The following is a 27,064-nucleotide window of genomic DNA, read 5'->3' as shown; positions in this document are numbered from 1 at the left end:
ATACGACACTGTTCCCTGGTGCTCATGATTTTTTTTTTATTTAATTTGGTCCAGTGTGTTCAAATAAATAGTGAATGTCATACTTATGTAACGTCAATCAAAACCAAAAAAGTTCAATAAAATTGTTGTAAAATTATTCAGTAAAATAATATACTTATTTCTCCAGCCATGGACATTTTCAAGTGGTACATGTCACAGTCCTCGGCTGTAGTGCCTCTCGACCAATCACAATACAAAAACGTTTTACGTCATACAACGTCAAACCGGAAACGTGAATGTAAACAAACCAGGGAGATCTTGGGATCGAAATTCTCTGCTCGACTCACTCAAATAGTGCTTTGGTCATTTTTTAACGATGTAATTTTGGCTGATAGATAGAATGACTAACTCATTATTGATTCGAGGTTTGTCATGTGTCGACAACTCACATGGTTATCTTGTCAGCTAGCTGCTAGTGCTATAGTTAGCATTTCAGTTTGCAATACAAGTTGATGGTTATTTTTTTATCAGCATGCCTCAAGAAAGAGAGCAGTCTCTCCCCCTGGTGCGCTCCTTAAACAGCCGTATACCCGTTAAGGCTAAGTTTTGTAACCGCAGCCCCGTTGTGGTTAGACCACTATGGATAGACTTTCGTGGGACTCCTCAGAAATACGACGATTTACAGCCAGGAACGGGACGGGAGATGAACACCTTCATCGGTGAGTAATTATGTCTAAGAATGAACATAATGTGTCTAGGACTTCCTATTCTACTTTTCCTCAGATCTTGAGATACGAGTACACCGACGCAAGAGGAAAATTCCCGTGTCCCCAGGACTGAAAGCCTCACAAACATTATATTTCATCACTTTTGGGTGATAAAATGCATACACTCCTTGAAACAGAATTATGCCCGTTCTTTGAAGGTCATCCATGGATGTTTAGGGATGCAGAGACTGATGAGCCACTGAGGGTGAACAGCAAAGAACTGTATCTTCCGAAACCAGCAGAGGGTGCAGTTGCCAATATTACTTTACCAGGTAAGGCTGAACCAATCAATCTCGATGTTAGTCCCTCTTCCGTCGCATCTATTTTACCAGACCTACAATTAGTGCTGTATTGTGTAATGATAACCGTTTACTATCAACATGTCTCTCTGTCAACATATCACATGTGTCAAACAGAAAAGTTCAGTTTTAGTTTTCCACTTGTAGTTCCAATTATGTTTTTGATATAGCTGGTTAGCAGAAAAATCACTTTCTTAGTAGAAGTGGACTCTGCTTGAAATTTACCTGAATTTGTCAAAAACATTTTTATTTTTGGGTTCAACAGTTTACAGCCTCAAGGACCGTGCTCTGCAGGTAATTCGACGCCTGGTGAAACCAGAAGACTACAGGAGTTTGGAAATAGCCAGTTGTCTCCATGAGGAGCTGGAAGATAAGCCCAGTGCGTCCAAAGATCTAAGGCGCATGAATCAGAGAGTTGAACAACATCTGCAGGAGAGGATTCAAGGCCAGGAAGAATGAGGCTTGAAATTGGATGGATTTTACAGTCACTTACAGAGAGCAATATTGGATTTTGCACTATTAGCCAGCAAAGACTGTAAGATGTTTTTCATTTGCTGCAAAATTTAGTTGATAGCCTTGTTGCATTCTGTCATTAACTAGAGCAACTTGTGCACTCTCTACTTTTTGTAAAACCTTTCTCCTTTTCCTGTATACTGTTATAACAGTACATTTAACAAATCTTTCTTATTTTACCACTATTTTTTTAAGGATTTCAGTGTTTCATCTTGAAAGGCTACAGCTGACACTGTGAAATTATCTTTTGAAACTTTTTGTGCATTTTCACCATTGTCAGATCATGTGGATGAGAAAAAAGAGGGGGGATGGAGACATAGAGATAACATGTGTCAAGAGCTGTGTCCAGGAGACAAACTGGTAACCATAGAGAGCCATCCCCTTATACCATTCCCACGCTGCTTGGCCCACAGGCACCTGCATTTGACGCCTAACATCAGATAATATTCTGTCCCAAAGGAGCCCCATGAAAAGGAATCCTATTTGAAGGTTTGCACAAAACAGAATTTAGAAGAATTGAATTTGTATTAAATGTGTCTCCTTTCTAAATAAAGAAAGATAGAATACTTAATCAAATAAACTGAAAGCTGTCCTTGAAAAAATGTGGAAAATAATCATATGATTTTATTGTATGAAACTGCTCAAAAATCATTAGCAGATTAAAGATTACCATAAAGATATAAAACAAAAATAGGGAAAATTTGAAGAGTTGACTATACTTCCAAATGTCTTGTTGAATAAGTTGATAACATTGTCTTGCTGTCCTTAGATTGATCTCTTGAAACATTGTTATACTTTTTGTCTACCTTAGAAATATTGACTACTTTACTTTCCAATTTGTTAATAAAATTTGTATATTGTTCCTAACTTTTTATGTTTTGTGTCATTTTTGCTTTTTTTACCAATTTTAAAAGAAGCATTTAATTCTATAATCAATATCATTATTTCTAAACAGAGTAAATACGTGGAAGGTTTGCAAAAATCAAGCTTCAGTAAAAATTATTGTCGATAATTTCTTCAAAATTTTGCCTGCCTGTGTAAGTTAACAGACAAACACAACGTTTTCCATCACAGGTAATATCTCAAAGTCTGAAATTCTAACCAGCCCCAGTGGACTGCAGCGGGGTACTTTTTACTAAAGGTGTTGCTAGGCAACAAAGTAACACAACCCATCTTTGTTTGTTGGTAAAAGGGGGTGAGCAGGACACAGCAACATCAGGAACATGCAGGCAGGGGAGAAGAAGAAAAAAACATGGGACTCGAGTCGTTTCAGGAAAGAATAGTAAGAGCTTTGTCCTTGTCTCACATACATGTGCAGTATTTACTTTACAGCTGAGATCCAGTTTTGTAACTCTGTTTTATCAAGAGTCTTGGATTTCTTTTCACCAGCATGACATACTGGCAAAGGAGCCACCCTGTTATGATCCAACATCTGCACACAGACCACTGGAGCAAAATGAAAACAATGGTGAGATAAAACATATAACACACAAACTTGCCACACTTTAACCTAAAAAAGCTGCATACCTATGAACTACAGTACTTTGTATTTTTATAATACTATGCTGTTATTCCCACCTAGGCCCCAGTTTGTTTTACATTGGTTCCAGCTGCTGGACAAAGGTTTGTTAAAGTGAATCAGTTTTACAGTTATATACTTTAAAGCTGTCACAGAGAGCTTTTTGATTAAAGACAATTCTGTCTCTGATGTGGTTTTCTTTTTGTATGTTCAGTCATTGTGCAAGACCTCAACACCACGTGACCACCAGCAGCATGTTACCTCCTTTGAGTCAGGTTGAAGCTTCATTCACTGCTCCTGGTGGGGTTCTGTGAGTTTTTTGAACAGAATCTCACATACACTGTTTTTCTATTTCATTGTTTGAGTTTCTGTTTGTTTCATGTTTTTGTAGGCATACATTCATACGTACCAAGAGTTTCACCTCGAAACATGCCCCAGTACAGGAATGTGTACAATGACCGTGCCAGGAGGGACTTCTGCTACTGGTTAATTGAAAAGAAGGGCTCAACATGTATGTAGTAATTCAAGCTCTGACAGCTAAAAACTGTCACCCCTGCAATAAGTACCAGTTGGGTGTAATATTCACACTCTCACATGGTAAGGAGGTGTGAGATCCAAATCATAACTCTGTTGAACTGCTGACAACGCCCCCCCCCCCCCCCCCCCCCCCCCCCCCCCCACCCGCCCACATCCCCAACTCTGTCCTACTGGCCGACTTAAACCCCTGTTTATAATTTCTTCTCATTTATTTAGATGTCTAAACCTGGATAAGGGATTGGCATTTCAAGCAAAGCACTATTAGATAGCCACTGCTTGCAGTTCAACAATTATTGAAATAACCCCCTCCCATGCAGACATGAGGAGTAAGAAATCTATTTAATGACTGCCTTTATAATAAAATGTATCATGCTGTCTTCTTCAGCCTGCCACAGTGTTATGATATCATGATATATCGTAGATGAATATATTAGTTCTACCAGCAAAATTTGCATTTAACTTCATTTTTTGTTCTTCAAAGAACTCTTTGGAGCCTCAAATGACTCTGTGTCTACTGCACGTATACTGTCTCATGTTATTTTGATTTATGTGTTGTTATGGACAAGTTTTTTATTATTCAATAACAAAATCAACAGCTTCAGATGACCCACAACCATTAGATCACATTTCAACCTAAGGCTAGTAAAAACAACTGGGAAAAAAAGTATTTTTTAGATGTGATAATGGTCACATGAACTATTCAGTTAAAAAAAAAAGTATTAAACTATTATTTGAATGTTTTTAAAGTCATGACTTATCTCTAATCTGGATGGATATTGATATATAACTCTGGAATAATAGTGATCACTGAGGCATTTCAAAAAAGGAAAAGAAACGACAAGCAGTGTGGGACAACATGTCTTTTTAATTATTATTATTACTGGTAACTTTTTTCACATGAATTATTTTACACAATGTTCATAAAAACTAATGAATCTATTTCTGCCCTAACAGGTAAAGGACAAAGCTTTGGTGCCTACAAAACATATCTGGGATTACCAAAAGTCTAAAAAGAAGTATTACGGTTGAATACCACACAACTGCTGACTGTCTTTGTTGAAAAAAAATTGAGTAATATGATCTTACTTTGGGGTGAAAGTGTGTGATCTATTTATTGTCATAATCGTAAACACAGTTTAAAATTCTTTGAGGTGGTCTCACCTTTATTGACAAGTTTTTTAAATGCTTGGGCTTTTTTTGTAGTTGTAAAATGTGTTTAAAATGATGTGTGATGATCTCAAATGCAAACTCTTTGTTGTTTGATAGCACAACATGTTTTTTCTGAGCAAGAGGGAAATGATTTCAATCTGAAAATGCTTTACCACAGGCATAAAGTACAAAAATTGAGTGCACCAATGTAATCATCATCTGTAGAATTATCTTTATGTTCTCTACAGGCTCTTCTATGTATGCTCTGTACAGAAAGTGGTGAAAAATAACCTTGAAAAATAAACTATAAATGTGTGCTCATCCATCCGTCTGTCCAAAATTATTACTGTTATCATTATAAATATTATTACCACTTCTACATCCTATTTGTTTGCGTTTTTCATAGACAGAAGCAGGAACTAGCAGCTACATCCATGGACAGTATGATACATAACAGCTGATATATCACTTCACTGTGTGATCCTGACACAAAAATCTGATGAGTAGTTAGAAACTAAAAATCATAAAACTAGAAACAAAGGTTTAAACGCTGTTTAGCTTGAACCTAAGATCTAAAAGCAAATTTCTTGGTTTGTCAACATCTTTACCAAGAGTGAATGTCTGGCTACCGTATATAGCTGGACACAAAAGAAGTTAAATCTGACATCTTTCCTCAGGTATGGAAAGAATATGCATGATTTATAATCTTGATGGACCAGAAAGTTTTATCAAGCAAACCGTCTTTTTTCTCAATACGTGTTCTCAGGTGCCCCCCACCCCCCACGTGTCTCCTGCAAATGTACACTTATCAGTGACACAAGGCATGTCCAAATTAACATTTCCTTGACATATGTGCACCAAGTCTGAAGTGCCAAGCAATGCAGATTTACAGCACACCAAATACCCCCCCCCCCCCCAATTCCCCAGAGAGGTGCAAATTTCTCAAGTTGTTTTCTTTTTGTGTGACAACAGTGTCAGACATTTTTCATTTCTTCTCGTTTGAAAAAAAAAAAAACCACATCAAGCTTCTGTCTCACGATAGTCATCACTACAACACCAAACTACAGACTCTGCGTTTATGTCTCTATTTGTCTGTCTGTCTCAATTTAACCCAAACACAGTGGAGGCAGATGTCTCTCTAACATAAGTCTGGTTCTACCCAAGGTTTCTGCCTGTGAAAGGGAAGTTTTTCCTTGCCATTGTAAACTTGCTGCTGTATTAGTGCTGGGTTGAAGACTCCTTATCTTGTTTTGATAATGGGTCTGTTAATGAGGTGAAGTTTTATTTATATTAACAGGTTGACCTGTAATTGTTTGTCGAAAGTTTCCATTTGTTATAATTTGGCCTGATTTATATAAAGATTGACTAACTGATTGGACGCTGATAAAAAGGAGTATGGTGTTAATACTTTGACATATTCATATTTCGCAGTAGAGTGACTTTGATTGGCATCACCACTTTACATATAAAGTTATTTAAAAAAATGAAGGCGTGGTTGCCCACAATCAGCGCTTAATATCTATGACAGCTCCCTTCTTCCAAATCAAACATCTGAAATGAGGATGACAAAAACAGCCTATTTGAAAGTTTTGTAGATCTGTTTCCTGTGCAAGTTTCAAGTGTGTTTGTTGATTGTTGTTTGACATTTCAATTTGGCTTTTAAAGAACCTAAAAAACAACCATTAAAAAAAAACGACAAACTCAAAATGAAACAAACTGATAGGTCTTGGTGTTTGACCTTACACGGGGTATCGAAAGTTTCTTTGACGTGTTACCAAATTCTCGCGCGAAAAGTTTAAACTCGCGTTGCGTTGACTGGGTGCGAAATAACCAGGGCGAAAGAGAAGATCGTTACCACCGTCTAGCGTTTAAATTTGACGATTTTTTTTTTTTATCTTTTACATATATCAAACGCAAAAGTACGTTTATAACACGGCTTCTAATCTGGATATCTACAGTTTTTTATTTTAGTGAACAGGTCGAACGAATCGTTGGCGCCGTCGAGTAGATGCTGGCTATCTACACGAACGGTTATGAAACCTACGTGAACTTCTTCACAGTTCAACCGCCTCATAGCTGAAGGTAACTTTGACTTCTGTTGAGTAAAACGTCAGTAAAGAGTCGACCAACTATAAGTAGCATTATAATAGGTTGTAAGTCTATTTTGCATGTCAGGTATTGCTATCGGACGTCTTACTGCCGTTTGAAATTGTAGTAAAATGATTTGTGTCACCTCTGCTAGCTAACACTGAGCTAGCGGGTGGTTTTCATATTTGAGATGCTCGCTTCTGAATGTGCAATTCTGTCCTAGTTCGACTAATCCACAGCTTTTACATCCACCGAGCACGAATCTTCTTTGTTCCACTCCAAATGATATTGATATAGCTTGTTCTCCCAGTGAGACAGCCACCTGTAAACCAAACTAGAAAACTTTGCCGGTGTGTTGCACGGCATTTTTTCCTATCTGTATCATTTTTTTGTGTTACAGTTCAGATTTTCCATTGAATCCTCTTTTTTTACTCTTTTGGTGGAACTCTTCCTGAAACCCATTATCCCTAATGCGGCTCAGGTTTGCTGTGTGGCAACATATAAGTTTGTAGAACCATGTGGAAAAGTTTGACTTTGTAAACAAATGGTGTAGCAGTGGTATATAACTGGAAAGACCTGCAATGGTCTCCCAAGGTTTTAAATGGCTCTTGAAATAATCTGGTTCACAATCATGGTGAAGACAACTGACTTGACAACAAGGTTATAATAGGTTTTGGATTTGTCATTATAGTTTAGTTTTAGTTAGTTTTGACATTTTATTTGCCATTACAGTTTAGTTGCTGTGAATGCAGCAATGCATTCACAGCATATGTTCTTCTGTGACAAAAAATTTTATTCTTCTTCTTCTTCTTCTTCTTCATTCTTCCGCCCGCTTTTTTGGACCGCTAAAACTCCAGCAAACTTCAACCGATTTTCACCGTTCAAACTTCAAAACGTGTGTTTCAATGGGGACAAGGGGGCTATGACTCTTCAGAAACTTTTCACAAATACTTTCCGAGATATTCGACGATTTACGAAATTTCGGTCCCATAAAGATGAATGCGAAATTTTCAAAATTTCCTCTCTTGAGGACATTTTTTCAGCCTGCTTCAAACCCTCCTCATTCAGTCATACATTCAGCTACAAACTCCATTCAAACTTCAAAATATTAAGCTACCTTTTGGCTTCATTCAGTGGGTTTCAAATGTTTCCTAGCATTCATAGTTTCTTCACAATGACCCTTCAAAGGTCATGATGCATTTCAGCTCTTCGAGCCGTTTAACATTGGTGTGTATTGGACGGAATGTTTTGGCTCAGAGTGGGAGATTCAAACGACAGAGCACGGAGAGGGGGAAACAAGACCTGAAAAATTTCTGGGTAAACTGCTCTTTTGGTCACAATGTTCGCTCCACATAGGCATTTTATATATCAAAATGGAGGAGGGCTTGTCCTGCTTCTGACAAAGTGGTTTTTAAAGCAAAAGGATGGAGCACTTTTTCACAAAATGGCCAACTGTCATGAGAAGTTCAAAAAAATCCCCATATACCTCCATGTTAATTCCTGAGGGGTTTTCTCAGAGATCAGTAAATTTTCCCTCATCTATCTATCGCTCTCGTGGGTTTGTTTCTTGACCTTCATGCATGAAATTTAGACGGACAGCTTCCTCTGGGTCTCAGGATTCCTACGGTGTGTTCATTTTTATTCTAGCCCTCACGGTTTTGGCAAGGTGACAGGAGATTCGGACTCTTGCTTTGCCACAAAATCTTCATAACATTACAGTAACAAGGGCAAAGTTGTGCACCTGCACCTGCTGCCCTTGACGAGCTGGTCACCGTGGAAACCTTTGATCTCATGCAGCTGTTTATAGTAACTCATCAAAACATCCAGGAACAAAGACAAGCATGTGTCTGTTAATTTATCATTGATCACCAATGTAAAATCTGGCTTCAGATAAGCCTCAGCAGACAGGTTTACATGATTGAACACACACACACACACACACACACACACACACACACACACACACACACACACACACACACACACACACACACACACACAGGGCAGAAAGTATCACACTTTAACAGCATTTGACTTCCATTTCCCTGAGTCAGCTCCTTATTTTCCTAGATTTTTTCCTTTAAATTTAAATTCCTTCCCTTAATTCCTGAATTGATTCAGCCATTCAAACTTTTAAATCCAATTTTGGATCACACTGATTCATGCTTCATGATCATTCTTTTTGTCAGAATTGCAAGCACCTTTACACCCTGATTTCAAAAGGGGTGTTGGGAATCAACAGACTCCACCAGCTCTCTGATGGCAGTTGGTAAACAATGATCACCATGGCAACATCTGGCTTCAGATGGGCCTCAGCCTACAGGCTTACATGGTTAAAAAACTCACACACAGGACACACAGGATTACATTTTAACAGGGTTTAAGATAGCAGACTTACATTTTCCCTCAGTCAGGTCATTATTTCTATAAATGTTCTTTAAAATTTAATTCATTCCTTTAATTTTTGAATAGACGCAACCATTTCAACTTTAAATTCATTCATCCATTCCATTTATTTGTCCATTCATTTCCTTTCATCCAAGAGTTCATGGCAGGCTAATTCAGCATTCTGCATTAGCAGTTGAGCGCAAGCTTTTACAGGACTTCTTTAAACAATTTTCAGACATATCCTCAGTCATTCTTGATCAGCATTCTGCATCAGCAGTTGAGCACAAGCTTTTAAAGACTTCATTCAACCATTTTAAGACAAATCTTCAGTCATTCATGTTCAGCGTTCTGCATTAGCATTTCAGTGCAAGCCTTGCATGACTTCATTCAACCATTTTCAGACACATCTTCAGTCATTCATGTTCAGCGTTCTGCATTAGCATTTCAGCGCGAGTTATTTAAGACTTTGTTCAGCCATTTTCAGACATATCTTCAGTCATCCATGTTCAGCATTCTGCATTAGCAGTTCAGCGCAAGCTGCTTCAGCATTCTGCATTCACAGCGCAATTTCTTCAGAAATTGCTTTTCTAGTTTTAATTAGTTTTAGACCAGGCATTCTAGTTTTTATTTAGTTTTGATTTTTGCAAGAAGGCTTAGTTTTAGTTTAGTTTTAGTTTTTTCATACCTGATTAACCAGGTGCAGGATTCAAAAAGGTCAGAGTAAATATTTTGTCATACTGTTTATTTTCAAGTCCATCATAGTGCTCACTGCTCAGTCAATGCTGATACCGAAATGTTGGCTGCTGCCTTAAACACATGAAAATAATATAAACTTAGTATAAAAAATATAAGCATCAATTATATAAAATAATGTTGATATAAATTACATAAAAATAATATTAACATAAATTATAAAAAAAACCCCAACATAATATGAGCTTCAATAAATAAAAACTTGGACTCTGTAACAATTAAACTATTACAGATGCTCTCATTCATTGCTCCACTACGTTTTGTCGCAGCACAGCGCACAGCCAGTCAGTGCAGTAAACAAGCTCGTCCCTATATGCCGCTATGATGGTGCTGTGCGGCACGGACAATTGCCTAAAAGTGTCTAAAATTGGTTGGGAAAATGTGTCGGATTAATTTAAATCCTAAAGGCTATTAATATTGTCAAAAACTATAACTAAGGGAATTTTGTCTTTAATTTTAGTTAGTTTCAGTCAGTTTTGTGAACACAAGATACAGTTTTAGTTTACTAATCGTTTTTGTTTTCTTTTCTAGTTTTTATTAGTTTGGCTTAACTGCAATGTATTTTAAATTTTAGTTTTCGTTTTTAGTTTCGTTTTAGTTAACTATTATAACCTTGCTTGACACTTGTCCAGAAGACAGTCATTGCAACCTCCTCAAGGAGAGTGCAATAGAATCAGGAGGAGGTTGGTGGTCATAGAAGTTCATTCTTGGGGTTTGTTCACTTTCATTTAAATGAAGGGAGATCTAAAGTAAACTCCATATATAGGGACATATAAAAGTCACTCTTTACATCAAATTTAGCCTGTTACCTGCTTGAAAAATCAAAAGTTTTGAACTTTCTTGCTGGCATTGTGTATTAGATCTTTATGTCCATCTGTTTTTTCTTATACGTTTTTCTTACAGACATGAATAACTGGAAAAAGAAGGTGTCTATTACATGGTTAAAAAAAGCCACCACACCCACGCAACTCAGAGGGAGAGGGAAAAGCTCCGTCACACCATCAAGCTTGAATAAGATGCTGAATGAAGATTCAGAACCTTTGCCCCTCAGCAATTCTCCAGGGCTTGGTAGACTGGGAACGCTTAGTCTAGACACCCCCAAGAGAAAAGCTGTTGATGACAGCAAGACTTTTGAAGGCAAGGTTAAGCTGAGGAAGATTTCCAAGAGAAAATTTAAAATCTTCCAGAACCATTCAGTAAGTCTGTCATTTTTTTTATTCCCACATCTGCTGTTTTATCGTTCTCATTGAAACAGGATTTTCATATATGTTGTCTTGTACATCATGTTTATTCCTGCTAAGTCTCTGATGTACTCACCAGGACAACTGTCAGGAAAAACCGGATGACAACACACCTGAGCAGCTGGAATCCCCCAAAAGCCATGAAGTATCAACACCACTGTCTCATTCTTTCATTCTGAAGAAGAAAGAGAGGACTCCCGAGGAAGGGTCAAAGGCTATCTACAGAAGTGCAGTGATTGCAGCCATTGGCAGCTCAAAAGCAAGATCCAGCACTTCCAATACTCCCAGAACTGACACTGAATGCCAGTCTTTGTCATTTGAATCTTCTCTGGTGGAAACCAAAGAGGCGAGTCCAGTGTCAAGGGACAGGACAGATATAACACTCACCTGTTCCCCAGTCAAACTAGAGAATAGATACGAGGACAACTGTAATCTGCAGGACAGTGACTGGTCTCTCCTTTATGGACATGAAGACTTAAGGGCCAAAAATGAAAACTCAGAGCACACTACAGATGGACAAGTGAGTCATTTTGGGGTAGTGAATCTATATGAATGTATTTGTGACATTTATATGAACTGATTTAAGTATTGTGACCATGGTGTGATCATAATGTCATTAGGGGGAAAAAGCTTAACGTTTTTTTTTTTCAATTATTCTTTTCCTCAGAATGTTGTGCTTACAGGAGAAGATTCATCAGGGACATTTTGTGCTTCAGCTTTTACGTTTGAAGAGGCAGCCACTCAAGAAGACTCATGTGCTACAGCAAACAACCTGGATGCTGGGGCCTGTTACTCATACCGCCCTGCTCTGGAGTATATCCCAGACTCCACGTCGTGTTCCCTGCCTCTTCAGGATAGTTATACTGAAAGCCAACAGCAGCAAGGACGATCAGTGAGTTATCATGGAGCTGCAGCTTCCCCTCCAGCCTTCTCAGCAATTGACGAAGACACTCTGATTATCCATGCGCCTGCTGAGCATACGAGAACACCTTCATCACTTTCACAGAGGGCAGTCAGTGTCACATGCAAGCCCCCAAACCTGCAAGAAACAGAGTACTCAAATGCATTCAGAACTGACCCCTATGCTCTGCCGCTGCACTCAAAAAGAAGATCAGCGACCTCGTGCTCAGTCGCTTCAAACAAACACAGACAGTCAGATTTTGGCACTTCCACTCATCACTCCTCTTCCTCTGTCACTCATGGCTACAAGAGATATTCCTTGGGGGCAGAGCAAGCTATGTGGACCCCTCCGCTTCCATACCTGGGGGATCAAGTTGGTTTTATTGACACACACTGTCATATAGACATGCTGTATGGGAAACTTGGCTTCACTGGGACATTCAGCAGCTTTCAGAGAAAGTACAGGAGAAGCTTTCCTTCGGAGTTCCAGGGCTGTATCGCTGATTTTTGCAATCCAAGGATCATGATGCAGCAGTGCCTGTGGGAGGGATTGCTCACCGAAGAGACCGTATGGGGGGCGTTTGGGTGCCACCCCCACTTTGCCAAATATTACTCCAGTGTCCATGAACAGAGCATACTGATGGCGATGAGGCATCCAAAGGCAGTGGCATTTGGTGAGATAGGTCTGGACTACTCCCACAAAAACTCCACGGAGACCTCAAAACAGAAGGAAGTATGATGTTTCTTTTAATATGTAGATTTTTCAGAAAACTCAACATGATAGTTATTATTGAGCTTTCTTAAGATGGACTGTCCTTCATCCCTGTGAAGTGGTCATGTATTTATTGTGAGTGACTGAATGATGACTCTTAAATAGCAACAAATGTTGTGCTAACATATTTTATGTCCCTGCTTGACTGTGAAGGTGTTTGAGCGTCAGCTGCGTTTGGCTGTGACATTGCAGAAGCCTCTGGTGATCCACTGTAGAGATGCAGATGATGACCTGCTGGAAATAATGAAGAAGTGTGTCCCAAGAGATTATAAAATCCACAGGTACGTGAACAAAGACAAGCCATCCCAGTTGTTCTTGTCTTTTTAATGAAAAACTTAAAAATGCTTCTTTGCATCTTTGACAACATGAACAATGTAATTTGTCTTTTTATTGGTACCACGTTCTAACTTTTGTAATATTCATTGAGTTGCAATTGTTAATGGTTGCCACGGTTACTGCTTCATCTGCTGTTGCCGCATCAATGTTCTTTTGATCTAGTAATTGTCACCTTTGGAAGCTGATTTTAAAGGTTGCAGATATAAAATTGCTGCTATTGTTGAAATTAGTTTCTTTATATGCCATGAAAAGATAGGTGAACTAATGTTGCATATAATTGAATGTTCCAATTGCTCAGCATAAAGGACATTTATGTAACAACCATGTGGGCACTTTGGAGTAAGGAATTTATAAAAAGCATGCACTTGTGACAGCAGGGAGCACTGTGATCATTTATTCAAAGGGATGTTTAGTCATTTATTATCTCAGGGTAATTTCACTTAATGTTTACACTTTTACCTGATCCAACAGTTATGGATTTTCAGAATTTTATCAGTTTAAAATTCTTTAATGTAATCACTGTTTTTTCTGTTTTCTCCCGTTCTATTGTCCAGGCACTGTTTTACAAACAGTTATCAAGTCATCGAACCCTTCTTGACAGAGTTCCCAAACCTGTATGTGGGCTTCACGGCATTGATAACCTACTCCAAAGCCTCTGAGGCCCGTGACGCAGTCTGCAAGATCCCTCTAAGTCGAATTGTGGTAGAGACAGACGCACCATATTTCCTGCCCAGAGGGGTACGTGTCAGTTTTGACCTGGGGAAACTGAAACATGACTTAAACGTAATAATGTTTGAATGGTTCTGTACTTCATTAATATTAAATAATTACTGACAGCTGTTCACTTTGTCAAACTAAACTCAGTAAAGCTGGTGCCAGCTTAAAATCAGGTGGCCACAGCTGCATTTCACCTAAGTTTTAAGCTCAGTCAATACTAAAGATTAAGTTTAACAACCAATAATGATTAAGATAAACACTGACTCCCTTGTTTTCAAATACAGAAACTAGGGATGTCCCGATATTACATTTTCACTTCCGATACAATACCGATACTGCAGCATTGAGTAATGGCCGATACCGATATTAATCCGATAAGATATCAGCATTAAACATGCATACTTTTATTACTTATTTTGTAGTATGTCTGTCATGTTAGAAAATGCTTGATTAAGTGATATTATTCAAACAAAGAACAGTAATCAGCAACAGTAGGTATGAGGAAAAACTGACCCATTTATTATTAACCAATGGGTAACAGAAACTGCTTATATCGGAGTGCTTATATCAGAGATTTTAGATGCATTCCGATACGATACCGATATTTGTTTTTTTGCTGATATCGGACCAATATCCGATATCAATATCGGACTGGGACACGTCTAACAGAAACTATTGTGATCTTTTGACAGGTCAATAAAGATGTCTGCCAGTTCTCTCACCCTGGAATGGGCATCCACACGCTGCGGGAGCTGAGCCTCCTGAAGAGGGAGAACATGTCCACGGTCCTCACCACCATCCGAGACAACACCACTTTTCTCTACGGTATATAGAGTTAGCATGAAGAGTATAAAAACAAGCAACCGGTAAGATCAGCCTCAATCGGTCTTTTGGAACCAAACATGTCGTGTGACTTTTAGTTCAACATACACAGTCCCTATATGAGAAGAACTAAAAAAGTTAACGCATTTAAAATGTGCAGGACCAGTGTTATTTTAAACAAGCGTATTCTGTTATTTAGAGCAAATCAAACAAAAAGGGCTGAATCAAATTGTATTTTGCTTGTAGAAACATTGTAAATTATAGTTTTTCTGATATACTTTATGTTATTGTTCATCAAAAATGTAATCCCTAAGCATTCAGGGTTTAAAGTGACATTCTTGCTGTGTTGCTGTAATTCAACATCCCTTTAACTTGTTTTAATTTGTCTGGATGTTTCTGTTTTGTTGACATTGTCTAGTCCTCTGTTAGACTGAAAGTATATTAAAGGACTTTGATTGTTCTTAATTCTTTGGATCTGGTTTCATGTGAGGCCGTATTTTAGCACTCCTGAAGTTATCAGAAAATAGTCAATTATCATTCGTAACACACAGATACAGACTTATGTTGTGTTTGTCATGAGCAAACCTTCAGCCCTGTAGACAGGAAGTGACTGTTCTGTGGAGTCCATTAGCTTGTTTTGATTCCACTCTGTCAGCTGCACACATTTAGCTTGAGTGCTTTATATTTTGAGAATGGTTAGTCTCCACTGCAGGTGAGAGTTAATGGATGTTGGAGCATGCTATGTGAAGATTACATTAATGTTGGGTGCATCATGTTGATATCCTCTCTCATAGTGTGAATTTGTAGGAAATACAAAGCACATACATTTTCCCCTCTCCTTCCATTTTCCTTTTAAAACTTCCTCTCCAGAATGTGGGACAGGACATTCTGGGGCCATGTACATCTTATCTGTGGACTGTGCCAGTTTCTCAGGAACTGTGTGACTTAGTTAAGAGATTTGCTCTGGAAGTGTTGCAAATGTGCGCATGAAGCTGATAATGAAACTACAATGATGAAGATAATAATAACACTTGGGAACTAATTAAAAAAAAAAAATCGGTTGTGTTATATTTTTATCCTGATTAAAACTAAAATTGGCATGTCAATCCCAAAATGGCATTTAGTTTTTTTTTTCTAGCATTTCAAGATTTTTCTCCACAGTTTACCGTCCAGATTAGCTGTAAGACTTACCAGCTGATTACGATTTGACTCATCTACAGCTATGGGGTCACTTGTTTGTGCAGTCACAATCGAGACAGTGCGATGAGAGGTGTGTGCAGCTTCCAATAGGTCAGTACTATCAATATCTGCAAACAGACAGCTAGCATAGGAGGAATTAAGAAGATTTGTGCTGGCTTTTCTCTTAATCTTGTAACCATGGGCATACCACTGTAATATTTATTCAGTTTTTTGCTGTTTTTTGCTTTTAAAGCTTGTAACTATTTCATCTTGGTGTTTTATTTACAAAGGTATATATTTCATTTGTTTGAGATCATGTCTGCTCCTGTAGCTCCTCCAGTAGCCATATCTTTTGGTAAAACATAATAGTGTTAAATTAACATTGCAGTCATACCTGTTTCTTTCATATTTCGTTGTATGTCAAGTTTGAAGATTTTTATAAAACAAGCACATATCTGTTAAGTCAAGTATTTTTTATATTTTTAATAAAACAGGGATTCTTTAGTTCAAAAACTTGAGGCAATAGAGAAAAACTGAGATTAGTTTTGGATTCTGCACCCAAAACTTAGTTAAAAACAGATGTCAAACCCAACTCAACAAAAATTGTGATCCCCAGTGTAATTCAACAAAGGTGGGGAAGCTGAGGTCTGAGCTGGTCTCTTAATTCTATTTTTTTTTTAATACAGTCTGTTTATGTGCAGAAATATAAAAAACACAAAGAGTCTCAGGGAGGTCAAATGCAAAGATAACACAGAGGTACATCATTACTCGACCCTGCCCATCCTTTAACTGTCCTGTAGAAGCAGATTCGAAACTATAATTTTTATTTTAACAGGCATGTACATGTGAGAACTAAAAAGGAACAACGCAAAGAGCATACTCTGATGCATTTGTACATTGGATATTTTTTTATGCTGAATGACTACATGGGTAAAAATGACAAAGTGGTCTGTTGATAGAGTGAGTTTCACAATGGGTGCGGATGGCCTAGCAGTCTAGGTCGCACTCCATGAGGTTGCACTCCATGAGGTCGCGCTCCATGAGGTTTGCCCTCGAGCGGGTGGCACAGGTTTGAATCCAGCTCTGTTTCCTGTATGTGATTCCCCACTATCACCCTGTTTCCTGATCAATCCACTGTCCTATCCTCTCTGATTAAGGGTATTAAGTGCCTGGGGAAAATAATTTAAAATACATTATATAAAGGAAAAACGAGTGATTTTCACAATATAAAACTATCATGTATACGAGACTACACGAACTAATAAAATAGTGTAAGTACCACGGCATGAAAAACAAAGGTTTGAGTTTTTAAAACTACTTTGCTTAAAGACCTGTGGAGGGCAGCAATGTTCCTTGACTGCCTCTAGGAGCGCAGACTACCAGTAGGTGGTGGTAGAGCGCCTTCACGCGTGAATTGATCCTCCAATGGTCCGACGAAGAAGAAGACAACGACAAGAAAACCAGTAACAGTAGCCTAGCATACAGATAATGTAGCATAGAAAAGTTCATCAAGATGGATAGAAAAAAGAAACCCTTCGATGTGACTGCTTCATCGGTAAGTGTCATGGAGTCAGCTCAACTCGGCCATTGTATCGATGTCAAGCTGAGATTACGTCTGTAAAAGCTAGCGGATGGCTAGCTCAGGCTTGGTTGCTATCACACAAACTGACTTGAAGTTGTTACAGATTTATTATCGTGTTCAAAATATTAAGCTTACTGTTGATTCATATCTCGCTGGTATATTTCTTCCTCACAGCTAGTGGACCTTAAAGCTGAACTTTACAGAAAGCAGGAACAATTCAAACAGGAAAGACTTGGACAAGAATCTTCTAGTGTCGGATTTACGTCAAAATCCAACAACAAGGTACAGCAGCTCTTGTTTTGGGACTTATTCTAACCGGATTTTTGTTTATATTGAGTTCTAAAACCAGTCTGTTTTGTATCCTCGTTACTGTGTAGAAACCTAATATCTGGAGCAAGCAGAACGCCGGTGTTTCAGCAAGAGCAGAGAAAGATGCAGAGCAGCTGGCCGAGGAGCAGCACAGCCTTGACACAGCAAGGTGAGTGTAACACCTTGTTCAAAGGATTTACTGTTGTTACCATACAGTCTATGGCTATTTCATGATGAGGCCCAAATCTCAAACTCCTCATTTCTCTCATTTATACAGGCGGAAGTTGGAGGAGAAGGCCAAACTTTACGAACAAATGACTAAAGGAGACTTTCCAGGTCGGTGGAGCACTTTGTCGAGTATTAGATGGTTTGAATAAAGGTGTATGACACTGAGATATTTTTTTTCTTGCTACACAGATGAAGAGACAGAGTCACTGTTTCTGGTCGATTTCACCCAGAAGATAATTGACAAAAAGAGAGAAACACTTGCAGAAAGAGTGACAGAGAGTGATGATCAAGACAGATTCGACTTGTCATCTGTTCCTCCTCCAAAAAACCCAGATGAGGAATGGTAATGTGTGATTTATTTATTTTTATTTATTTATTTTTGTCTGTGAATATATGTGTTTATATCTGTTTTGGAGTATGTTAATTTTTTGTTTGTTTTCTATCAACTTCTTCTCAATCAAGTTATATAATTTTTTTAAAGTGATCTCTGTAAGACCAGCATCACATAGTTTTAGCTTTAACAATTTTGCACAGACTATGGTTGTATTTCATTTAAATTATTAGAGAAAATACTCTTAGATTTTGTACTTGAAGAAACACAATTTTTATTTTAGCCACTCATTTAGGACCTTATGTGCTTTTGTGTAGGGTTGATTATGTGGATGCCCTTGGGCGATCTCGAAGATGTATGAAGAAAGACTTGCCAAGTTTTAAGAAAATGGACCAAGACCTCGCAGGAAAAGGGTAAATATTCCACAAGAAAGAACTGGTTAAATGTGCATGTTTTCTGTATTTAACTCTTTGAAAATGTCACCTTTTTTGCAGAAAATTATCTGGCGACAAGACATTACTCTCAGAGGACATGCGTCGAGAGCTGCAGAGGCAGGAGTGGGAGAGGGAGGAAGAGGAGGCTATGAAAAGGCCTGTTGGTCCAATACATTATGAGGACATCAGGGGACAGGGTAACTTTTTGAATGCTTTTATAATCTACACACTTTAAAGCAAGAGCTTCTAATCTAAGAGTGGTGTTGTGGGAAAAACACTTCCTCATTAGTAATTTTTTTTTCACCTCAGAGGCTCGTGACCTTGGTGTGGGTTACTTTGCGTTTGCTCAGGATGAAGAGCAGCGCAGAAAGCAGAGAGAGACTCTAGACATGCTCAGAGATCAGGTGAGCTGCTGGTCATTGGGCACAATTAACAACTTGAGCTTGTATTTGAATTTTTTCACGTAGCCTTGATACTTATCAGCCGTCACACTCACTTTTAAGGATGGAACCTGTTTTGTAATTCCACAAACAACTGGCAGACACAGACATCTTTTACTGGATATGTTGCTTTCAGCCACTTTTTTTTAGTCTACTCTTCTCATTTGATTCCCATACCCTAGACAATGGACCAGCGTAACAAGAGGGAACAACTGAAGGACAAGAGGAAAGCCATCTTACAGGCCCGACTGGCCAAAGTGAAGCAGAGGAAGATGAAGAAGGCGAAGCTGGATGGCACTGAGGATGAGCAGAGAGAAGAGGAGAAAGAGGGTCAGATCTCATCCCAATCTCACCTCACCTGAGCTTTACCTAATATCAGTAAAACCGGAGCTTAAGGGGAAATACTTTTTTGTGTTGTCATAAAGTTTCATTGTGAATTGTTTTTTTTTCCAGCAGAAGAGGAGGATAGGGATGAATTAATGGGACCCTCTCCTCCACCAGAAGATCATCCAGAGGTCAGCATATTAAAGAAAGTGGAAGTGGAAATCCTTGAAAGGAGGGACACTAAACCAGGAGTCCCCCATGTCAGAGAATGGGACAAAGGAAAAGGTGAGCATTAAAACCATTGAGAAAAATATGAACCCTCCCCATAATATGACTGAATCACTGCCTGTTTATCGTTGCTGAATAATTCAGATCAATCTCTTCAATTATTGTAGCCATGAGTTTATGACCACTACCCGCCTACCATTACTATGGGGCTGATTTGTCCCAGATGGACTCTGTTGGCGCTCTATAGGTGTAATATGGTATCTGGCTCCAAGACTGTGACATGTCAGTACAAGGAGATAATAAATGTTATTCACCTCACATGTTAGTGGTCATGACATCATAGCTGGTCAGTGTATGTTGTTTTGTGAGAATGATGTCACTTTTCTCAACACCTCTCTTTTTTCCTTCCAGAGTTTATGTTCAGTGAATGGAAAACCCGGCTTCGTGATGAGCGAGATGCAGAATTTGCTCCTCCTTCTGCGTACTTCAACGAGAAGACAAATAAAAAACCAGAGAGGAATAAAAATTATGAAAATACATTAAAAACATCCTGTAAGTGGACCAAGGTCTCGAAAGAAATCTCTGAGAAGAAGGATGAACAACATGAGACTGTTCCCCCGCCTCCTCTGCCTCAACAAAATCCTGCGACTGTTCCCCCGCCTCCTCTGCCTCAACAAAATCCTGCGACTGTTCCCCCGCCTCCTCTGCCTCAACAAAATCCTCCAACTGTTCCCCCGCCTACTCTGCCTCAACAAAATCCTCCGACTGCACCACAACCACAGACCTTCCCACATCCAGATCAGCAAACAGACTCAGCCTCTGTGTCTGCTCCCTCTTTTGCACCACAATTTCCCCCTCCTATGTTTTATCCTCCTTTCCCCCCTCAGTTCTCTGGACCACCTCCCATGTTTCCTCCATTTCCTCCCCAGTACCCAAACCAGTTTCTGCCTCATTATCCCCCCCAGTATCAGTATCCGAGCTATTCCCAGCCTCAGCCTCAGCGTCAGCATCAGCATGAGCCTCAGCCGCCTCCCCAGCCTGCCCAGCCTGCCCAGCCCACAGATGTCAGTCAAACCCAGAAGCCTGCACAGAGTATAGACGACATGTTGTCTTTCTATAGAAACTCCTCTTGATCCCTGAAATCATATGCTTGCTTTCAAGTTGTTTTTCTAAATTCTGAGTTTAAACCTTGCTGAGGGAGTCACAGAAACAACAGTCTCAGCTTTTTGAAGTTCTTAATAAATACGTTTGACACAGTTACGACTTAATTTTTCCCCCATCATGCAAAAAGAGAGTATGTTCAGACATATAAGTTTTCACCTCCTGAAGCTTTCAATTTGAAATATGGGGTTTAGTAAAGTGTAAAAACTGTGGTTGTAATTTTAAAATACCATCCAGGTGGTACTCTGCATGATGATGGAATATCTGCAAGTGACCAGTCTGATTTAGTCTTGAACTATTAAAAGAAGTTACTCCAAAGATCATAAAGTTATTTTATTTTCTTTAACTCCATGAAGTATAGAAGCATGCAACAAAACATGATTTCACCTGACAGAGACTCAGAGCATTGACCTTCAAAATAGAGATTAGCAGAAATTTTTGGCATTATTGAACATTAAAAATACAGTAAGTGTTCTGGTTCCCTTATTGAATATTGAAGGAAACAAATTGTTTTCAATGCAGTCTGTATTGCAAATATTTAATATAAATCAGAGGTAACAATTTTGTATTATCAGTTAGACACTTGGCCAACCTCATTATTCTCTGACCTCATCTTTTTTTCTAAAAAGAATAGGAAAACATGTCAGATTAACTACAATCAAATTGTAGAAGGCCTTTCTACAAGCCTCTCACCTCAGCGTGCATATTCGGACCCACATTGGAGAGCGGCCACATCTCTGCCCAGTTTGTGGTAAAAGTTACTCCAGATCGTTTCCTCTGAAAGTCCCCCTGCGAGTTCACACTGGAGAGAAACCATTTAAGTGTGACAGAAGTGACAAGTGCTTTTATTACTCTCAACAGAGAATCTGAATCCTGTTGAGAGAATCAAATACAGTAAAGACAAACTGATGTGATGTGTGGTATGCTGAAATTAAGCAGGTTGGCATAGTTTTAGAAGCATTTGGTCTAATTTTGTAGTTTTTTTCAGTGTGGTAGTTTTTTTTAAAGAGAATATTAACCCTGTTTCAAGAGCTTGAAGAAAAATAAGTTATATCCCGTGTAGTGAAGATAGGAGACTTGTGCACCTCCTCGTCTTACTTGCTTAACCTGCACTTGCATGAGCCTGATCCCTTTAAAAGAGCAGGAAAGTGCGTCTCACTGACAGATTGCCCAGCTCCCTGTAACTGGCTGCACTGAAAAATGATCCCTGCTTTTAGCCGTGGCAGTGAAAAATAGCAACCTGCTGTTGTTGTAATAGACAACAAATAACCTAATGTGTGTGCAAACTCAAAGATATGGTGCTTATGTAGTGCAGTTTTATTTTCCTTTTTGATACTGTTTTTTACCAGCAGTCAAAGATTAACTGGCAGGAAGTAGAGACACTTTCATGTGTCAGTGAATTGATGTCAATTTAAGAAACACCATACAGCAGCATTATAAAAGCAGCCAAAAACCACACATTTAACTGGAATGTACTCTTTTTTTTATGCTTCAGCAGGGAGCAGAGAAGTTCACGAGTCTTTTTCTTTGTATGTAATGTACACACAGGTCTTTTACAGAACGAGCACATACTTTACTGCAAGTGTTACTCCTCTTTGGTTTTAATTCTAGGAGAAGTTTTATGGTCTTGGGTTTTAAGGATCCAAGTGGGGACAGCATTCACAAAGTAAGAGGGGGAATCAAACTCATAAATTATAAATCCCAGCACACACACTACCACTGCAACTTTGAAAGGCATTGTGAATCCTTGAAATTGAAAAAGATTTCACCCGAACAGCTGCACAAATTACACTGGAACAAAGAGACAAAAACAGCCCAGGGAAACTAGATGTTGAGCCTGTGGCATTATTCCTTAAATTACTGACATTAGCGCTGAAAACAAGTGAAGGGAACAGAGCGAATATTATTAGGTCCATTAGGGATAATAGACCATTAAGACACCATCAGTAAAATTAGCCATATTAAGCCAACAAACAAATTTAGAAAACTACTACAAGATAATGAGAGGTTTATAGAAAATGAAAGAACAAAATAAACTCTAAAAAGAGACTAATTTTCTCTGCAAGTTTTTATACCTACATTAAAAAACCTGGTCTGTTTTGAACCTCCAAAGAAGATTTTGATATACTTCTGCATCTCCTCTTTCATGCTTTTCAAACTCTAGTAAGAAGAGTACTTTGATTTGATCAGAGATCCTTTTGGGATTTTCTCAGCCAGCAGAGAGACAATCGTGGCTGAAATGAGCTGAGCAGATAACTGGACTTAGACTGAAATCAAAGACAGGGGGTGCAATGGGTCACATATACAGAGGCTACAACCCTGGTTGCACTTTTACTCCACCTCAACTCTCCAGATTCTCTTTTTCTCTTTATGCCCTCCTGCCCACTAAAGGCAAATGCCCAGAAGTTTAACTAGAAAAAAATATGTACAAAGACAGAGATAAACCCAGAATATAAACATTTAACACAAGCAGATAAAGCAGATGTGATATGCACCACTCTCAATATTCAGCACCCAGGTTGGGCCACCTCGAATCAGTCTAGATCAGGAGTCAGCAACCTTTACTTTCATAGGAGCCATTTTGCATCTGCTCACCTGGATTAAAGTCATTCCAGAGCCACAAAATAAGGACTATTAAGTGGATGAAACTCTAAACATCGGTAAAATCAAGTGAAAAATTATCTAAACAAAAGGCTTTTTAAACTAATAATAAATGAAATTGTACATGTGATGTCTTTTTTTTACAACATTTGCAAAATTGTCAAGAAATTTTGCAATTTCAAAATTTTCAAAATTTTGTAAATATTTAAAAAAACTAAAACCGTAACAAATTTGAAAAACTAAAACCGTAACAAATTTGAAAAAACAAAACAAAACAAAACAAAACATAAAAAACGTGCAAAATTTTCCCATAAATTTGAATTTTCAAAAATTTGTAAAAAGTAAAAAACAGAAATTTCAAAAATGTGCAAAAATAAAGTAAACTATATTCAAACAATCCATCCATTTAAGAATCTTAAAAATTTTAAAAATATATTAAAAAAAATTGCCAATAGAAAATAATTAAAAAAATGAAATCTTAAAAATTTGCAGAAATTGAAAAAAAAAGTTTGGAATTCAAACAATTTCCAAACAAAAAAACTTATTAACATCTTGCAAAAATAAAAAAAATCATTATTTGCAAAAAAATCCTTAAAAAAAAAAAAAAAAGAAGAAAACTTGAATTTTTAACCTATAGATAATACTTTGCAACTTTTTAAATAATCAGTTTACTCATGTCTTTCCACATATAAAGCATGTATATTAAGCCAGGGTGTCGACAGTTAAGTAAAATAAAAATTCTTTATTTCAATCATATAATTTTAAGCCACAAGGAGCCACTGAAAAGGAGCCAAAGAGCTGCATGAGGCTCCAGAGCCACAGGTTGAAGACCCCTGGTCTAGCTACACCCCTACATCCAACCACTGTGCAGAGCAGGTTCCTGCATGTTACTCACTAAATGACCTAAAGCTTGATGTTTTGTAGTTAACTAGGTTGAAACACCACAGTCATTACAATGACACAGGATCTGTGCACAGACTGGATTATTTTTCTGTTGATTAAGGATATGATACTTTCACAGTGATAAAGTGTCATATGGACGTGCTTTATAGTGGAAAAAGATTTGATGATCAAATTTCAACTATGTGTGGCTATTAGCAATTGAAGGAAGTGTGTGAGCCTTGACCATCAATACAATGTATGTTTTATTAAAATGTCTTTAACAAGGAGTGTTACATCAGAAATCATTCCAAAATCATGACGATTTCTGATAAAAACAACAACAGTAACCTGCCAGTGTCAGATGAAAATGAAAGAAACCTGCTGGACACGCATTAAAGTAAGTTTGAGATGCGTCCCTGTAAAGGGAGTCATAAGACAGTTGGGGGGCTTTTGTAAGGTCCTGATAGACTTACAGGTAGACAGGTGATGAGAACGAAACATTCATTAGAGCTTATTACATTTTCTTTCTGATATGTAAGCGGTTTTATCTATCTAAATTAATTCCACCTTCTGTTCTGAACCACCTGAGATCCAGCTGGTTGTGTTCAAGTTCTCCCAGAATGACACTATTCTCACACTGGGAGACATGCGGTTCTTCTGTGAGCTTAACTCAGCTTTGCAGCACTGCAGGAGTTTAAGTTGTCAATGTCCTCATAGAAATAAAGGAAATGAGAAACAGTGGGGGAGTTAAAATATGTCAAACCTAAAGAGAACAGTCAATAATACAACAGTAACATCTATTCATCTTTCTGCAGCAGATAAGAGAAAAAGTATTGCAGAACTTGTCTCTAAGTTTACTAAGATAAATTGGACGCAAAACACCTCATGGTGTTTAGAAATAATTTTTTAGCAAATATTGCAGAAAAAGACACCTGTCAGAGAAACACATGCATTGCATAAGTAGAAAAAATGAAACAAAAATTTGACCCTTGTCTTTACAGTCAAACGAGTCTCCTCACAGCAGACAATTCAAACACACTCTTGCCTCGACATATCCCGCTGCTCCACAGAAGCTCCATTTTGCTGCTGCAGGCTTCGTTAATGGTCCGTTGGTGTATAGGGTCTTCCACTGGTGTGTATCGCCACCTCCACACTGTAACATGACGGTCTTTGAACGCAGGCCCTCTGTCAGCATCACCCCATAGTGAGCTGTAATGAGTTTGTGTGTGTGTGTGTGTGTGTGTGTGTGTGTGTGTGTGTGTGTGTGTGTGTGTGTGTGTGTGTGTGTGTGTGTGTGTGTGTGTGTGTGTGTGTGTGTGTGTGTGTGTGTGTGTGTGTTTAATGAGAAGTAATGCTGCCACAGCTATTGAGCCTCTCCTGCCACCAGGCCATGATGCTGCTCCTGCTGTGTTGTGTCAAACAGTCACATGTAAAACAGACTGGTGCCACTGAGCCTGATGGCAGGCCTGCTGCAGTGCCCCTCTTCCCCAAACACAGCAGCAGATGGATCTAGAAAGAGGGACAAAGGCCCCACTGAGCCTCTAATGACAGCATTTGACTTTGGTTTGGCTCACAACATGGGGCGGCTGAATTTATGTTGTAAGTAACACCTTTGCTCTCTCTTGACCACATAGTGTTAACATCATGGTGTAATGGACTGAAGGGTTCATTATGGTTCAAACATTTAATTCAAACTGCTGTTTTAGCTTAGGTAGAGCCACTTTTGTATTATTAAGTGTGTTTGGTTGAGTATTTCCCAATTTAAAGGGACAGGCACTCTTCTAAGGGTCACCAGCAGGGGGTACTGCCAGAAACTTTTGGTCCAGTGAAGAATTATTGCAATGAGCTCACCACTTCACTCCTGCACATATTCTAATGTATTTAAGGCCATGAGAGTTATCTTAACGTTCTCCCTGTTTTTGACCTCAGTAGTCATTCTTTAATTCTTAATAGTGTCAAAAAATTGCAACTAAACAATGATACAATTGGAAACATTCTGAAATCGATTTTGTGAAATATTGGAAAGTTTCTTTAAAACATAGATGTGATACAAAATGTGATACAGCATGAATATATCTGAATATTGAAAAGTATGTTCATTTATACACTCAATACTTGTTTGTGACACTTTAACCGAAAATCAGTTGTGACATGTAGTGCAATCACCCTTTGGTGCTGCCAAGGCGTCACTGAAGCTCAGGCTGCATGGATAGCAGCCTTCAGCCTGTCTCTAATTTTGAGTCGTGTTTCTTGTCATCCTACCAACACAGATAGGATAGAATAGAATAGAATAGAATAGGATAGAACTTTATTGTCATTGTAACACGTACAACGAAATTAAAGTCACAGCAGCAATCAAGAAAACAAAAGTAAGAAAGTGTATAGAAAGTGCAAAAAGGTCCATAAGAAAATAGATGATGACAGCTTGTCCATCATTGTCCAGTTCAGCCAGCCTCCACCTCCACAGGGTCCAGGACTGAGCTTCTTCAGCAGTCTGTTCAGTCTCTGTCTCCTGGATCCGGTCTGCTCACAGCAGGTGAAGCTCTGCCAATGTGGCGTTGGTGTCTGATGCTAGCTCCGTTAGC

The 27,064-nt window shown here is 38.5% G+C and overlaps 3 protein-coding genes across 4 annotated transcripts; all 3 read left to right on the top strand.

Annotated features, from left to right (window-relative positions):
- Positions 1-139: 139 nt before the first annotated feature.
- vhl (von Hippel-Lindau tumor suppressor) lies at positions 140-2,307 on the top strand. Its single transcript, XM_074676667.1, has 3 exons — positions 140-698; positions 905-1,018; positions 1,311-2,307. Exons 1-3 carry the CDS (start codon positions 512-514, stop codon positions 1,502-1,504), a joined length of 495 nt encoding a protein of 164 aa, XP_074532768.1. The 5' UTR covers positions 140-511; the 3' UTR covers positions 1,505-2,307.
- Positions 2,308-6,495: 4,188 nt separating this feature from the next.
- On the top strand, positions 6,496-15,493 carry tatdn2 (TatD DNase domain containing 2). Its single transcript, XM_074680492.1, has 7 exons — positions 6,496-6,845; positions 10,896-11,188; positions 11,313-11,753; positions 11,901-12,866; positions 13,059-13,186; positions 13,796-13,979; positions 14,651-15,493. The coding sequence occupies exons 2-7, from the start codon at positions 10,898-10,900 to the stop codon at positions 14,789-14,791; spliced, it is 2,151 nt and encodes a 716-aa protein (XP_074536593.1). The 5' UTR covers positions 6,496-6,845; positions 10,896-10,897; the 3' UTR covers positions 14,792-15,493.
- Positions 15,494-17,351: 1,858 nt separating this feature from the next.
- On the top strand, positions 17,352-21,353 carry ccdc174 (coiled-coil domain containing 174). 2 transcript variants are annotated; one of them, XM_074680730.1, is made up of 11 exons: positions 17,352-17,514; positions 17,716-17,823; positions 17,919-18,019; positions 18,128-18,186; positions 18,268-18,421; positions 18,727-18,822; positions 18,904-19,040; positions 19,153-19,247; positions 19,466-19,613; positions 19,740-19,892; positions 20,247-21,353. In XM_074680730.1, exons 1-11 carry the CDS (start codon positions 17,473-17,475, stop codon positions 20,966-20,968), a joined length of 1,815 nt encoding a protein of 604 aa, XP_074536831.1. In that variant the 5' UTR covers positions 17,352-17,472; the 3' UTR covers positions 20,969-21,353. The 2 variants fall into 2 exon arrangements, with proteins under 2 accessions (XP_074536831.1, XP_074536821.1); XM_074680720.1 differs by having other exon boundaries at positions 19,737-19,892; positions 20,247-21,349.
- Positions 21,354-27,064: the final 5,711 nt, after the last annotated feature.

Source organism: Halichoeres trimaculatus, unplaced genomic scaffold (genome assembly GCF_033239565.1).
Source record: "Halichoeres trimaculatus isolate MK-OKI-2021-1 unplaced genomic scaffold, fHalTri1.1 fHalTri1_scaffold_1, whole genome shotgun sequence".
NCBI lineage: Eukaryota > Metazoa > Chordata > Actinopteri > Labriformes > Labridae > Halichoeres > Halichoeres trimaculatus.
This window is presented reverse-complemented; position numbering and strand designations above follow the sequence as displayed.

Excerpts from the sequence above, each read along its gene's own strand:
- ccdc174 (XM_074680720.1), top strand. The coding sequence starts at position 17,473 with ATGGATAGAAAAAAGAAACCCTTCGATGTGACTGCTTCATCG. Across the intron at positions 18,823-18,903 it reads CAAGACCTCGCAGGAAAAGG|AAAATTATCTGGCGACAAGA; the intron begins GTAAATATTCCA and ends CCTTTTTTGCAG. Across the intron at positions 19,041-19,152 it reads TGAGGACATCAGGGGACAGG|AGGCTCGTGACCTTGGTGTG; the intron begins GTAACTTTTTGA and ends TTTTCACCTCAG.
- vhl (XM_074676667.1), top strand. The coding sequence starts at position 512 with ATGCCTCAAGAAAGAGAGCAGTCTCTCCCCCTGGTGCGCTCCTTAAAC. Across the intron at positions 699-904 it reads GGAGATGAACACCTTCATCG|GTCATCCATGGATGTTTAGG; the intron begins GTGAGTAATTAT and ends CGTTCTTTGAAG. Across the intron at positions 1,019-1,310 it reads TGCCAATATTACTTTACCAG|TTTACAGCCTCAAGGACCGT; the intron begins GTAAGGCTGAAC and ends TGGGTTCAACAG.
- tatdn2 (XM_074680492.1), top strand. The coding sequence starts at position 10,898 with ATGAATAACTGGAAAAAGAAGGTGTCTATTACATGGTTAAAAAAAGCC. Across the intron at positions 12,867-13,058 it reads AGACCTCAAAACAGAAGGAA|GTGTTTGAGCGTCAGCTGCG; the intron begins GTATGATGTTTC and ends TTGACTGTGAAG. Across the intron at positions 13,980-14,650 it reads CATATTTCCTGCCCAGAGGG|GTCAATAAAGATGTCTGCCA; the intron begins GTACGTGTCAGT and ends ATCTTTTGACAG.